At 44.4% G+C, this 14,177-nt stretch overlaps 1 protein-coding gene across 3 annotated transcripts in view; it reads left to right on the plus strand.

Annotated features, from left to right (window-relative positions):
• sptbn1 (spectrin, beta, non-erythrocytic 1) overlaps positions 1-14,177 on the plus strand; it is a 267,400-nt gene that overhangs the window by 230,017 nt on the left and 23,206 nt on the right. For all 3 annotated transcript variants that reach the window (XM_085981343.1, XM_085981344.1, XM_085981345.1), the window contains 3 exons: positions 8,831-8,915; positions 9,205-9,401; positions 11,328-11,437. In XM_085981343.1, the coding sequence (XP_085837469.1) occupies positions 8,831-8,915; positions 9,205-9,401; positions 11,328-11,437 (392 nt within the window). The remainder of the gene's footprint in view (positions 1-8,830; positions 8,916-9,204; positions 9,402-11,327; positions 11,438-14,177) is intronic.

A 14,177-nucleotide genomic window follows, 5' to 3' on the forward strand; every position in this document is an offset into this window, starting at 1 on the left:
AAGTAAGTAGGTCGGGTGTTGTGTCAGCATGGAATGATTTACTAACTGACAGCTGCAAATATTCTATGAAAGCTCCCATTTCATAGGTCTTCACTTTCCAAGGTTAGAAGCTGTTGCTTACTGTATTTGGAAGACAGATTGACCTTTATGCAACTAGCAAGTGTTTGGAGTAAATTCTCTCCAGTGTCACCTCATTGGAACAATCTCTCTCACCATTGACATTGCTTCTGTCATGTCAATCTCACCTACCATCTATTCCATCAGCATTGGTGCCCTTGAAAAAATCTCACCTTGGTCCTCAGAATCCCAACACGATCATTCCCAACACCAGCAGCACCAACATCCACACCAACCTTCTCCACAATCAACTGATGCTGCACAGGGCATCATCACCCATGCACATTGGTGCCCGGGACGCCAGCGATGGCCTCACCATGTCCAGATTTACTTCACTTAACACTTTAGATCCTGGTTGTCACATGATGCACCAGGTTGGCACCAGCACCATAAAGCATCCCTACAATGTCCAAGCCATTCCTTTCACACTCCTCACCATTGGGAGGTGGGGGGGTGTTATGTCTCACCATTCTACTGGAACTCAGTAAGACACTTTCAAAGGTGCACACAAATCTGTTCAAGAAGACAAAGTGGTGAAAATAAAGATTTCAATGCTTGACAACACATTAACAGAAACTACACGAACATTGGCTAAAGCACACAAGTGCCTACCCTTATGTGTTAGTTTGAATGATTGGGTAAGAATGAGGGTGAGTGTGAGGGGTGGCTAGTGAGATGGGGAAGTGATAATGTAAGTTGGTGTGAGTAAAGATGTGTAGGAGTAGGGTTGGGAAGGCAGAGTGATGGGGATGTAATGCGTGGCACAGGAGGATGAGATTGAGTGTGGCTTTGCAGTAACTTTTCGTGATCTACTGTGATCATTGAAAGATTTGCGCCACTGCAGCCAGGTCATCCTGACGACATCCCGTAGAAACATAGAAGATAAGAGCAGGAGTAGGCCATTCGGCCCCTCGAGCCTGCTCCGCCATTCAATGCGATCATGGCTGATCATCCAATTTCAGTACCCGGTCCCTGCTTTCTCCCCATACCCTTGATCCCTTTAGCCTTAAGAAATATATCCAACTCCTTCTTGAATATATTTAATGTATTGGCCTCTACTGCCTTCTGTGGTAGAGAATTCCACAGGTTCACCACTCTCTGGGTGAAGAAATTCCTCCTTATTTCTGTCCTAAATGGCCTACCCCTTATCCTTAGACTGTGACCCCTGGTTCTGGACTCCCCGACCATCGGGAACATCCTTCCTGCATCTAGTCTGTCCAGTCCTGTCAGAATTTTCTAAGTTTCAATAAGATCCCCTCTCATTCTTCTAAACACCAGCGAGTACAAGCCCAATCGTCCCAATCTCTCCTCATACGTCATTCCTGCCATCCCAGGTATCGGCCTGGTGAATCTTCGCTGAACTCCTTACATGGCAAGAACATCCTTCCTCAGATAAGGTGACCAAAACTGCACACAATATTCAAGATGTGGTCTCACCAAGGCCCTGTACAACTGCAGCAAGACATCCTTGTTCCTGTACTCAAACCCTCTCGCTACGAAGGCCAACATACCATTTGCCTTCTTGACCGCCTGCTGCACCTGCATGATTACCTTCAGCGACTGGTGCACAAGGACACCCAGGTCTTGTTGCACTTCCCCTTCTCCCAATCTATTGCCATTCAGATAATAATCTGCCTTCCTGTTTTTGCCACCAAAGTGGATAACCTCACATTTATCCACGTTATATCGCATCTGCCATGTTTTTGCCCAATCACCCAACCTATCCAAATCATACTGGAGTTTCTCGGCATCCTCCTCACAGCACACACTCCCACCCAGCTTTGTGTCGTCTGCAAATTTGGAGATATTACATCTAGTTCCCTTGTCTAGATCATTAATATATATTGTGAAATAGCTGGGGTCCAAAGACCGATCCCTGCGGTACCCCACTAGTCACTGCCTGCCACTTGGAAAAAGACCCGTTTATTCCAACGATTTGCTTTCTGTCTGCCAACCAGTTCTCTATCCAAGTCAATACCTTGCCCCCAATCCCATGTGCCTTAACTTTACACGCTAATCTCTTATGCGGGACCTTATCAAAAGCCTTCTGAAAGTCCAAATACACCACATCCACTGGTTCTCTCATCTATTTTACCAGTTACATCCTCAAAAAATTCCAGTAGATTAGTCAAGCACAAGTTACCTTTTGTAAATCCATGTTGACTTTGTCCGATCCTGTCACTGTTTTCCAAATGCTCTGCTATTACATCTTTTATAATGGACTCTAGCATTTTCCCCACTACCAATGTCAGGCTTACCGGTCTGTAATTCCCCATTTTCTCTCTACCACCTTTTTTGAATTGTGGGGTAACATTAGCTACCCTCCAATCCATGGGTACTGTTCCACATTCCATCGAATGTTGGAAGATGATCAGCAATGCACCTACTATTTCTAGGGCCACTTCCTAGATTATCAGACCCTGGGGATTTATCGGCCTTCAATCCCGTCAATTTCCCTACAAATACTGATTTCTTTCAGTTCCTCCCTTTCATCTTGTAATAAGGGAACAGCTATAATCATGGGGGATTTTAACTTTCATATTGACTGGACTAATCAAATTGGGCATGGCAGCATTGAGGAAGAGTTCATAGAGTGTATTAGGGATGGGTTCCTTGAGCAGTATGTAACTGAACCAACCAGGGGGCAGGCAATCTTAAATCTGGTCCTGTGTAATGAGACAGGATTAATAAAAAATGTCCTAGTAAAGGAGCCCCTTGGAATGAGTGACCATAATATGGTTGAATTCCAAATTCAGTTTGAGGGTGAGAGTTGGATCTCAAACCAGCGTACTGAGCTTAAATAAAGGAGACTATGAAGGTATGAGAGTAGAATTGACTAAAGTGGACTGGGAAAACAGATTAAAGTGTAAGACGGTACAAGAGCAGTGGTCTACATTCAAGGAGATATTTCACATCTTTCAAGATAAATATATTCCACTGAGGAAAATGGGGAGTAAAAGAAAAGACAGCCATCCGTGGCTGAGTAAAGTAATAAAGGATAGTATTCGACTGAAAACAAGGGCATATAAATTAGCCAAAGCTAGTGGGAGGATAGAAGATTGGGAAGCATTTAAAAGCCAGCAAACAATAACTAAAAGATTAATTAAGAAAGGGAAGATAGATTATGAAAGTAAACTAGCAAAAAATATAAAAACAGATAGCAAGAGTTTCTACAGCTATATAAAAAGAAAAAGGGTGGCTAAAGTGAACGTTGGTCCCTTAGAGGATGGGACTGGGAAACTAGTGGTGGGGAACATGGAGATGGCAAAGACGCTGAACAAATATTTTGTATCAGTCTTTACAGTAGGGGACACTAAAAATATCCCAACACTGGACAAACAGGGGGCAATGGGGGGGGGGGGGAGGAGCTAAACACAATAAAATCACTAAGGAGATGGTACTCAGTAAAATAATGGGACTTAAGGCGGATAAATCCCCCGGACCTGATGGCCTACATCCTAGGGTCTTGAGAGAAGTGGCGGTAGGGATTGTGGATGCATTGGTGATCATTTTCCAGAACTCCCTGGACTCGGGAAAGGTCCCGGCAGATTGGAAAACTGCTAATGTAACACTCTTATTTAAGAAGGGAAGTAGACAAAAAGCTGGAAACTATAGACCAGTTAGCCTAACATCTGTGGTTGGCAAAATGTTGGAGTCCATTATTAAGGATACAGTAACAGAGCATTTGGGTAAACATAATTTAATAGGACAGAGTCAGCATGGTTTTACGAAGGGGAAGTTATGTTTGACAAATTTGCTCGAATTCTTTGAGGATGTAACATACAGGGTGGATAAAGGGGAACCAGTGGATGTAGTGTATTTGGACTTCCAAAAGGCATTTGACAAGGTTCCACACAAAAGATTACTGCTCAAGATAAAAAATCACGGGATTGGGGGTAATATACTGGCATGGGTGGAAGATTGGCTATCTAACAGAAAACAAAGAGTTGGGATAAATGGTTCGTTCTCGGGCTGGCAATCGGTAACTAGTGGTGTTCCGCAGGGGTCAGTGCTGGGACCCCAACTCTTTACAATCTATATTAACGATTTGGAGGAAGGGACCGAGTGCAACATATCCAAGTTTGCCGACGATACAAAGATGGGAGGGAAAGCAGTAAGTGAGGAGGACATAAAAAACCTGCAAAAGGACATAGACAGGCTAAGTGAGTGGGCAGAGATTTGGCAGATGCAATATAATGTTGGAAAGTGTGAGGTTATGCACTTTGGCAGAAAAAATCAAAGAGCAAGTTATTATCTAAATGGAGAGAAACTGCAAAGTGCTACAGTACAAAGGGATCTGGGGGTCCTGGTGCATAAAACACAAAAAGTTAGTATGCAGGTGCAGCAGGTGATCAGGAAGGCCAATGGAATCTTGGCTTTTATTGCAAGGGGGATGGAGTATAAAAACAGGGAAGTCTTGCTGCAGTTATACAGGGTATTGGTGAGGCCACACCTGGAATACTGCGTGCAGTTTTGGTTTCCATATTTAAGAAAAGATATACTTGCTCTCGAGGCGGTTCAGAGAAGGTTCACTCGGTTGATTCCAGAGATGAGGGGGTTGACGTATGAGGAAAGTTGGGACTCTACTCATTGGAGTTCAGAAGAATGAGAGGCGATCTTATCGAAACATATAAGATTGTGACGGGGCTTGATCGGGTGGATGCGGTGAGGATGTTTCCACTGATGGGTGAGATTAGAACTAGGGGGCATAATCTTAGAATAAGAGGCTGCCCTTTCAAAACTGAGATGAGAAACTTCTTCACTCAGAGGGTAGTAAATCTATGGAATTTGCTACCCCAGAGAGCTGTGGAAGCTGCAACATTAAATAAATTTAAAATGGAGATAGACAGTTTCCTAGCAGATAAGGGAATTAGGGGTTACGGGGAGAGGGCAGGGAAGTGGACGTGAGTCTAGGTTCAGATCAGCCATGATCCTATTGAATGGCGGGGCAGGCCCGAGGGGCCGTATGGCCTACTCCTGCTCCTATTTCTTATGTTCTTATCAGACCCTATGTTCCCCGACATCTCTGGGAGGTTATTTGTGTCCTCCTTTGTGAAGACAGAACCAAAATATGTATTTAATTGGTCAGCCATTTCTTTGTTCCCCATTATAAATTCCCCTGATTCTGACCGCAAGGGACCTATGCTTGACTTCACCAATCTTTTTCTCTTCACATATCTATAAAAGCTTTTACAGTCAGTTTTTATGTTCCCTGCAAGCTTACTCTCATATTCTATTTTCCCCTTCTTAATTAATCCCTTTTCCCTCCTTTGTTGAATCCTGAACTGCTCCCAATCCTCAGGTTTACTGCTTTTTCTGGCCAATTTATATGTCCTCTCCTTGGATCTTATGCTATCCCTAATTTCCCTTGTTAGCCACGGTTGAGTCACCTTATTTGTTTTATTTTTATGCCAAACTAGGATGAACAAATTCTGTAGATCATCCATGCGGTCTTTGAATGTTTGCCATTGCCTATCCACCGTCAACCCTTTGAGTGACATTCCCCAATCAATTCTACCCAACTCGCGCCTCAGACCATCGTAGTTTCCTTTATTTAAATTCAGGACCCTAGTCTCTGAGTCAACGACTTCATTCTCCATCTTAATGAAGAATTCGATCATATTTATGATCGCTCCAACCCAAGGGGCCTCGTACAACAAGATTGCTAATTAATCCTTTCTCGTTACATAATACCCAGTCTAAGATGGCCTGATCTCTGGTTGGTTCCTCGACATATTGGTCCAGGAAACCATCCCGTAAACACTCCAGGAATTCCTCCTCCACAGTATTGTTACTAATTTGGTTAGCCCAATCTATATGTAAATTAAAGTCACCCATGATGACTCCTGTGCCCTTATTGCACACTTCTCTAATTTCCCTTTTAATGCCACCCCAACCTCCGCATTACTGTTTGGAGGTCTATATACCACTCCCACTAACGTTTTCTGCCCCTTGGTATTTCTCAGTTCTACCCATACAGATTCCACATCATCAGAGCTAATATCCTTCCTTACAATTGTGTTAATCCCTTCTTTAACCAGCAATGCTACCCCACCTCCCTTTCCTTTTTGCCTATCTTTCCTGAATATTGAATACCCCTGGATGTTGAGTTCCCAGCCTTGGCCACCCTGGAGCCATGTTTCCGTAATCTCAATCAAATCATATTCGTTTACCTCTATTTGCGCAGCTAATTCATCCACCTTATTACGAATGCTCCTCGCATTAAGACACAAGGCCTTCAGGCTTGTTTTTTTAATGCTCGTAGACCTACAGGAAACTTTTTTTTATCCGGCACTGACGGGACCGACGTGGTGCTGGTTCATCAAAAATTCCGGATCACCGAGTGCTATAGTAAAAGATACGAGAGCTGAGAGCTCCGTATAAAGCAACAAACCCTGTTGCTTAGCAACAGGTTCCGAACAATGGGCAAAAGTTACAAGCGTCTCTGTAACTTAACAACAGCTGCAGCCACACCCTTGCACAGCAACACATGGAGGAAGGCAAGTAATATGAAGTATGAACCTACTCCTGAATTTTGCCGGTTAACCGAGATTTCCGGTTATTTAGGTGCCGGTAAATCGAAAGTTTCCTGTATTAGAATTATTATTTACTGTGGCCATGTTTGATTTAAACTGTTGATTTCTCTGATTGCCACCTTTGTTTTTCTCCTTCCTATCTTTTGCTTTTATCCTTGTTTCCCTTTCCTCTGTCCCCCTGCTGAGGTTCCCAACCCCCCTGCCATTTTAGTTTAAACCCTCCCCGAGAGCACTAGCAAACACTCCCCCTAGGACATCGGTCTCGGCCCTGCCCGGGTGCAAACCATCCGGTTTGAACTGGTCCCACCTCCCCCAGAACCGGTTCCAATGTCCCAGGAATTTGAATCCCTCCCCCTCGCACCATTCCTCTAGCCACATATTCATCTGAAATATCCTTCTATTTGTACTCTGACTAGCACGTGGCACTGGTAGCAATCCTGAGATTACTACCTTTGAGGTCCTATTTTTTAATTTACCTCCTAACTCCTTATATTCAGCTTTTAGGACCTCATCCCATTTTTTACCTATATCGTTGGTACCTATATGCACCACGACAACTGACTGTTCACCCTCCCCTTCCAAAATGTTCTGCAGCCGCTCTGAGACATCCTTGACCCTTGCACCAGGGAGGCAACACACCATCCTGGAGTCTCGTTTGCGGCCGCAGAAACGCCTATCTATTCCCCTTACAATAGAATCCCCAATACTATAGTTCTACCCCTCTTTTTCCTCCCATCCTGTGCAGCAGAGCCACCCCTGGTGCCAGGAAGTTGGCTGCTGCTGCCTTCCTCTGATAAGCCATCCCCCCCTACAGTACTCAGTGGTGTATCTGTTTGAGAGGGGGATGTCCACAGGGGACCCCTGCACTACCTGCCTGCGCCTAGCACTCTGTCTGTTGGTCACCCCTTCCCTTTCTGCCTGTCCAACCTTTGCCTGCGGTGTGACCAACTGCTTAAACGTGTTATCCACGACTTTCTCAGCATCGCGGATGGTCCAGTATGTATCCAATCGCAGCTCCAGCACCGCAATGCGGTCTGCCAGTAGCTGCAACTGGACACACTTCCTGCACACATAGTTGTCGGGGACACAGGAAGTGTCCCTGAGTTCCCACATAGCACAGGAGGAGCATGTCACGGGGCCGGGATCTCCTGTCATGACTTACCCTTTAATTAATTGAAATTAAATTAAATCAAATCAATCCCACCAATTAAACTACAGTTAAATGGTATATTTAAGGGCCCTGGTTTACCAACAGTCCCCACTACCCCACAGAGAGCTTAGAAACTATAAACCACAGAGTTAAAGTTTAAAAGAGAGAAATACTCACCAACCAATCACTTACCTGCTTTCTGGTGACCTCACACTTCGATTACTTTTTACTTCTCTCCTTCCCTCTGAGTTCGGAGATTAGTACGCTCTGGGGCCTCTTTAAATACTCGCCGAGATTCCCGCCGCCGCCGCTGCTTGTGCCCTCCTGTGCAATGTACAACCAGGCTGCGTTCGTGTCCTGGGGAGGTCTCTCCCACCCATGGAAAGGGAAGAGGACCTCCCTGCATGCTGTGACTCCCTCTATAAGCATATTGAGTGAGTAATGGTAGAGCCTGGGTGCAGCCATGCAGTGCTCGTCAGTGTTTGCAGCACCTCAATGGTGCAGAATACTGACAGCACAACTGTCAAAATGAATGTAGACATGGTCCCTTTAAGGAAACCGGCAGATGATGCGTCATCAAATGACGTGATCAGACCCGCTTCCTATTAATTGGCCGGGAACCTCGCAGGGCGAGCTTAACAAGCCCCATCAACAGAAAATTTTGTTGGAGGCCGGGATCGAGACAGATGCAGGGTCCCCACACGCCACGGACCCGCTGAGGTTGGAATAATCCAGCCCTGAATGTGTGTGTCAAGTACTCCCAAGTGTGAAATACTGCCAGATACAGAGTAAAGGTTCTAATTTAAGGGTATGTTTGATGAAATGTTTCACGATGCATGTTGATGTTTAAGGAGATGACTGAACTTTTATTAAGTTCAATATTTGCATAGATGTTTACCTCCATTTCCAAATGAATGCTTCATGATTGTCGGTACTCAGTTGTAAGATGAGGGAGAGAAGGCTTTGTTAAATGCAACAGTAAAGATTATCATACCTCTACTCGAATTAATTCTCTGTTCACATACAGATTAAGGAGAAGCTGTTGCAGCTAACGGATAAGAGGAAAGAAATGATTGACAAGTGGGAGGACAGATGGGAGTGGCTCAGACTAGGTAAATGTACTTACTATTCCTATTGCACGACAGAAATCCTATTTAACAAAGCACATATTTTGCTGAACATGTAATGCATGTCTATTTTCCTATAATCAGATTCTTTATAGGAACTTTTTAGTCAATCTTTCTGACTGTACATTGCAACCTATTGATGGAGGCCTTAAGTTTTTTCTGAGTGTTTTGTCTATGTGAGTTACATCTGGAAATCTATGAATGTTATTGCTTTTCCACTGCATTTTATCTTTAATTTGTGAAGCCTCCTCTTGAATATTGTTTCTTTGCTTAGTTTTGGAAGTGCATCAGTTTGCCAGAGATGCAGGTGTGGCAGAAGCCTGGCTTTTAGGCCAAGAGCCATACCTGTCCAGTCGAGAATTGGGTCAGAGTGTGGATGAGGTGGAGAAACTGATTAAGAGGCATGAGGCATTTGAGAAGTCAGCAGCTACATGGGATGAAAGGTTTTCAGCATTGGAGAGACTGACAACAGTGAGTATATATTTTTAAATCCCTTTGTAATCATGGAACAATAGGAGAACTGGACCTGCACTGGCACCCTACGTTTTTATTAGCAATTGAAATTACTTGTCAGCTTGCCTTAGTTGGCATCACTCTCATTTTTGGGTTAGACGGTTATGGGTTCGAGTCAAATGCCTTAATTTAGACTGACTCTCTAGTCCTCCACTGAGGTGCTTTTCTTCAGATGGATGTTAAAAATCCTTTGGCAATTATTTGAAGAATAGCAGGACATTCTTCTGATGTCCTACCCAACATTCATCCCTCAACCAACGCCATAAAAAAATACTACTGATTAACTCATCATTCACCTCATTGCTGTTTATGGGACATGGCTGGTGTAGACTGACTCTCTCGTTTGTCCACGTAACAATCACTGTATTCCAAAAGCAATTAATTGTGTGAAGCATTTTACGAGATTTCAATGACATGTTAATGATGCTACATAGATGTATAAATATATTTGTCATAAATGCAAATTCAGACAAGGTAGTCATAAAATTGGTTTTGTGTTCTAATGATCTGAATGCGCTGTTTTTTATATTTGAACATTGGCTTGCAACTATTTCTTGAATCTCATTTTTGTGGAGTAATTTGCAGAAAATAGACATACAAATTAATTTTTCCGTGACAGGAGAAAAGTAGGTGACGTAAGAAAACTCACTAAGCACTTGGTTGAGTATAAAACAAGGCTTTAATCAACTGTTTCACAACCATGAGATTCTAGTTACAGGAAACTTTCTGGTATCCGGCACTGACGGGACCGAGCTGGTGCCGTTAGATCAAAACTGCCGTATAAACCAGCGGCAATGTTAAAACATACAGAGCTTTTCAGCTCCGTGTGAATCAACAAACCCTGTTGCTTAGCAACAGCTTCAAAACAGTCGGCTGCAGCTGCAAGCGTCTCTAGCTGAAGCTGTTGCTTAGCTACAGACCTTGCAGAGCCTGACTTGGGGGGAAAAAAAAGCAACAAGAAGTAAAAAAACTTATAGAAAACGGCTCCTGAATTTTGCCGGTAGATAGAGCTTTCCGGACTTTTAACCTCCGGTTAAACGAAGTTTCCTGTACATCACTAGTTCCTGGTTACAAAAACGTCCTGGGAAAGCTGGGCCCACGCCCAAGTATTTATACTCCTTGGATGGTGCCACCAGCTGGCCGCCCAGTGTTATTTCATGATTCATTTCTTCATGAATGATAAGATTCATGACAGTAGGCATCCAGCAGGAGGGAAAAAGAGAAACCGAAAGGTTGCTGGTAGATTGAAAGCATTGTCAAAGAGAAGGGATTTTGGACTTTTGAAATTAGGGAGTGAGATGGCAAGTGGGGGCGGGGGGGACTTCCAGAGAATAGAGGCATAGGGAAAATGGGAAGTTAACCAATGTCAGAGGAGTGGAGCATGCATGGGGGGCAAATATGGCTGGTAGAGATCCCCGCGTTTAGAGTGGTGAAGCTATGGAAAGATTTCAAGGTGAGGATGAGGATTTTGAAATCCATTCACTGGAATGATGGAGTGTAGGTCCTTGTCCAAATTAAGAGGGTCATAGTGTTCTGAATAAATTGTTTGTGGAAGTGAGAATGATGTTACAGAAGTCAAGTCTCAAGGTGATAAAGGTATGGATTAGAGTTTTGGCAGCAATGTGGCAGAGGCAAGCTCCTGAGATAAATAATATTATTTTACAAGTTCTGACATCCTAATTTGGTCATTAAAAAAAAGCTTCTATCTTGACAATTTTTAATTAATTCATACATTTAGCATAAATAATTCATCACATATTCTACATTGCACACAATACTCAAAACAAATTGAAGAAATTGCAGAAAATATACTTTAAAAATGAAACAGTTGCTTTAAGATTTGAGGTTTCACAAATGTAACACTTACATTCTCTATCCCTACAGCTGGAGTTGCTTGAAGTACGTAGGAGGCAGGAAGAGGAGGAGAGGAAGAGACAACCATCACCACAGCCAACCCCGCATCCTTCCGACGAGTCTGAATCACCACAACAGTGGTAAGGCACTATCGGAGGTTTGAGATAAAACCCGTTAAAAAGCTTTAGAACCTTAGAAAATAATAGTCAGTCGCACTATAACACACTAACTAGTTACCACACTTGCTATTGCAGGAGAATCTGAAGAATGCTCAGAAGTTAAGAAGTTTGTAAATACTGATAGGGGGGGCGGGGGGAAGACATTCCTTTTGTTAATTTTAGTAAAAATGTTCTCCTTTGTACTCGAGCTGAAATTTTCACTAAAATTGACAAAAGACATCTCACCCCCGATGTCCACTCTCCGGATAAGGCTGCAGTTTGGGTTTTTTAAATTTATGTTTTGTTTAAGCAGTGGTCAGTAGCTTCTACAGATAATTTTCAAGTTTGGGTATCAGTCAGTGGCTTTATTCAGGCCCCTAAGAGATATGGTTGAGGTGTTAATTACATATTGAGCATCTCCTTGGCTTTTGGCAGTCGGGCTTAGATGGTCTGAGCTTTTCATTGGGCCTTCCTCAGATTTTCCTGTACAACAATGTATTTTAATAACATTGTTCCCTCTCCTCAGCTATTGTGCCCTTCCTCAAAAAGCCCAACCTCAACCTCTCACCTTTGCCAACTACTGCCCCTTCTCCAACCTCCCTTTACTCTGCTCTCCAAAGTCCTTGAATGTGCTATTGCCTCCCAAATCCATGTCCATCTTTGATGAAACTCTGGCCCCGATATTGGTGATGAGGGAGCAGTGGCAATTGTCAGTGGGCTGGGAAATATGGGAAAGACAAAGTTCCTGCTGAATTTAATGGCAGGACCTCATGTGAATTTTTTCTCTCCGTTTCCTACCTGGCAGCCAGCCAAATTAAGAGGCTGTTGCGTGGGAATGCCTACCATACAAGGCAGAGGACTGGAGAGATCGCGGTGGAGAGGATGGGGGGCATCGGATCGCAGGGGTGTCGGCCGATCGCTGGACGTGAAACATCGGAACGCCGGGGTGTCAGCTGATCGTGAGGGCGAGACATTGGATTGCTGGGGTGGGGGCGACCGATTGCAGGGAGGAAGAGATCGTGGCAGGTTAGCTTGGGGGGCTGGGTGGAAGCACTCCTGCACCTCCTGGCCCACAAGCAGTGCTGGAAAAGCACTTACCTGCTGGATTCGGCAATTTTCGGCTCCCTTTAGCTGCCGGGTATCCTGAGCCCTGGGAAACCTGCCCGCAGCCATTAAGTCTAATTGGCTGCTAAAATTTGAGGCACGCAGCCTCATTAACATAGTCTAATTAATGACCTGCCCTCGAGAGCAGATTACTCGCCTGTCCCCTAACCTGCCCCGGTTAAACCGGAAGTAGGCGCGTTCGTGGTGGCTTGGGGTCGGGTTTCCCATATATAAGAATTTTACCATGCCCCGCCCCTCCTGGTGGGCTGAAATTTCCCCCCTCCAATCAGATTTCTGCAGCACAGAAATGGCTCTAATCAACGTCACAAATAACATCCTCTGTAATTATGATCATGATGCAGCCTCCTTGACTTCTGTGTAGCCTTTTACACAGCCGACCACACCATCCTCCTACAGCACACCTCCGTTGTTCAGGTTAGTGGGACTGTCCTCGCTTGGTTCCACTCTTATCTCCAACAATGCCTTCTCTTCCCGCCCCTACAGCGTAGGCTCTGGCAAGTCCCAAGCGCCTATCCTTGGCACTCTCATCTTCCTCATCCATATGCTGCCCCTTGGTAACATCACCTGTAGTGATGGAGTCAACCTCCACATGGACACTGACGACATATGATTCACCGCTCCACCAACTGCTCAACTGCCTCTGTGTTGTCAGACTGCATCTCCGACATCCAGTCTTGGATGAGCTGCAGTTTCCTTTAGTTCAAATATTGGGAATGACCCTTGACACAAACACTGTACCACCGATTCCATGGCCACAGTCTCAGGCTGAACCAGACTGTTCACAACATCAGTGTCATATTCAACCCTGAACTGAGCTTTCAACCCCATATCCTCTCCATCATACAGAGCGCCTACTTTCACCTCCATAACATCGCCCGTCGTCAGCCCATCTGGTGCTGAAACCTGCATCCCTGCTGAGATTCGACTATATCAATGATCTCCTGGTCGGCCTCCAATCCTGCAGACTCCACCCTCCGTAAACTTGATCTCATCCAAACTCTGCTGCTCATATCTTCTGCCGCCTCAAATCCCACTCACCCATCACCTACATTGCATCCTTCCTGGTCCCCCAAAACCTCAAATTTAAAATTGTGTTTAAAACCCTCCCTATTTCTGTAATCTTCTCCAGCCTTACAATTCCGTCGCCGCCCCCCCCCCCCCCCACCCCCCCCCATGAACTCTCCAGTTCTGGTCCCTTGCATCCCCTCTCCCTTCACCCCACTATTGGCAGCCATGCCTTTACCACCTAGGCCCTAAGCTTTGGAACCTCTCTGTCTCTGCACCCGCCTCTCCTCCATTAAGACCTTCCTTAAAACCCATCTCCTTGATCAAGCTTTTGCTTAGCCCTCCTAATAATTCCTCTTCTTGGCATCCATTTTTTTCTGATTATGCCTCTGTGAAGCATCCTGGGATGCTTTTCTATGTTAAAGGCACTCTATAAATGCAAACTGTGTAGCAAATTGAACAAAACAGTGCACCTTTTATCCTCTATCTAACATACTCAGCAGTATGTTAATGTTTAATATCTGACAAAAGTATTTCTCCAAAAAAGGATATAGGATATCCTCATTCAAATCCTAGTCTTGACTGGAATTCA

Source organism: Somniosus microcephalus, chromosome 3 (assembly GCF_052327205.1).
Source record: "Somniosus microcephalus isolate GS21.2 chromosome 3, FLI_Smic_1.0, whole genome shotgun sequence".
NCBI lineage: Eukaryota > Metazoa > Chordata > Chondrichthyes > Squaliformes > Somniosidae > Somniosus > Somniosus microcephalus.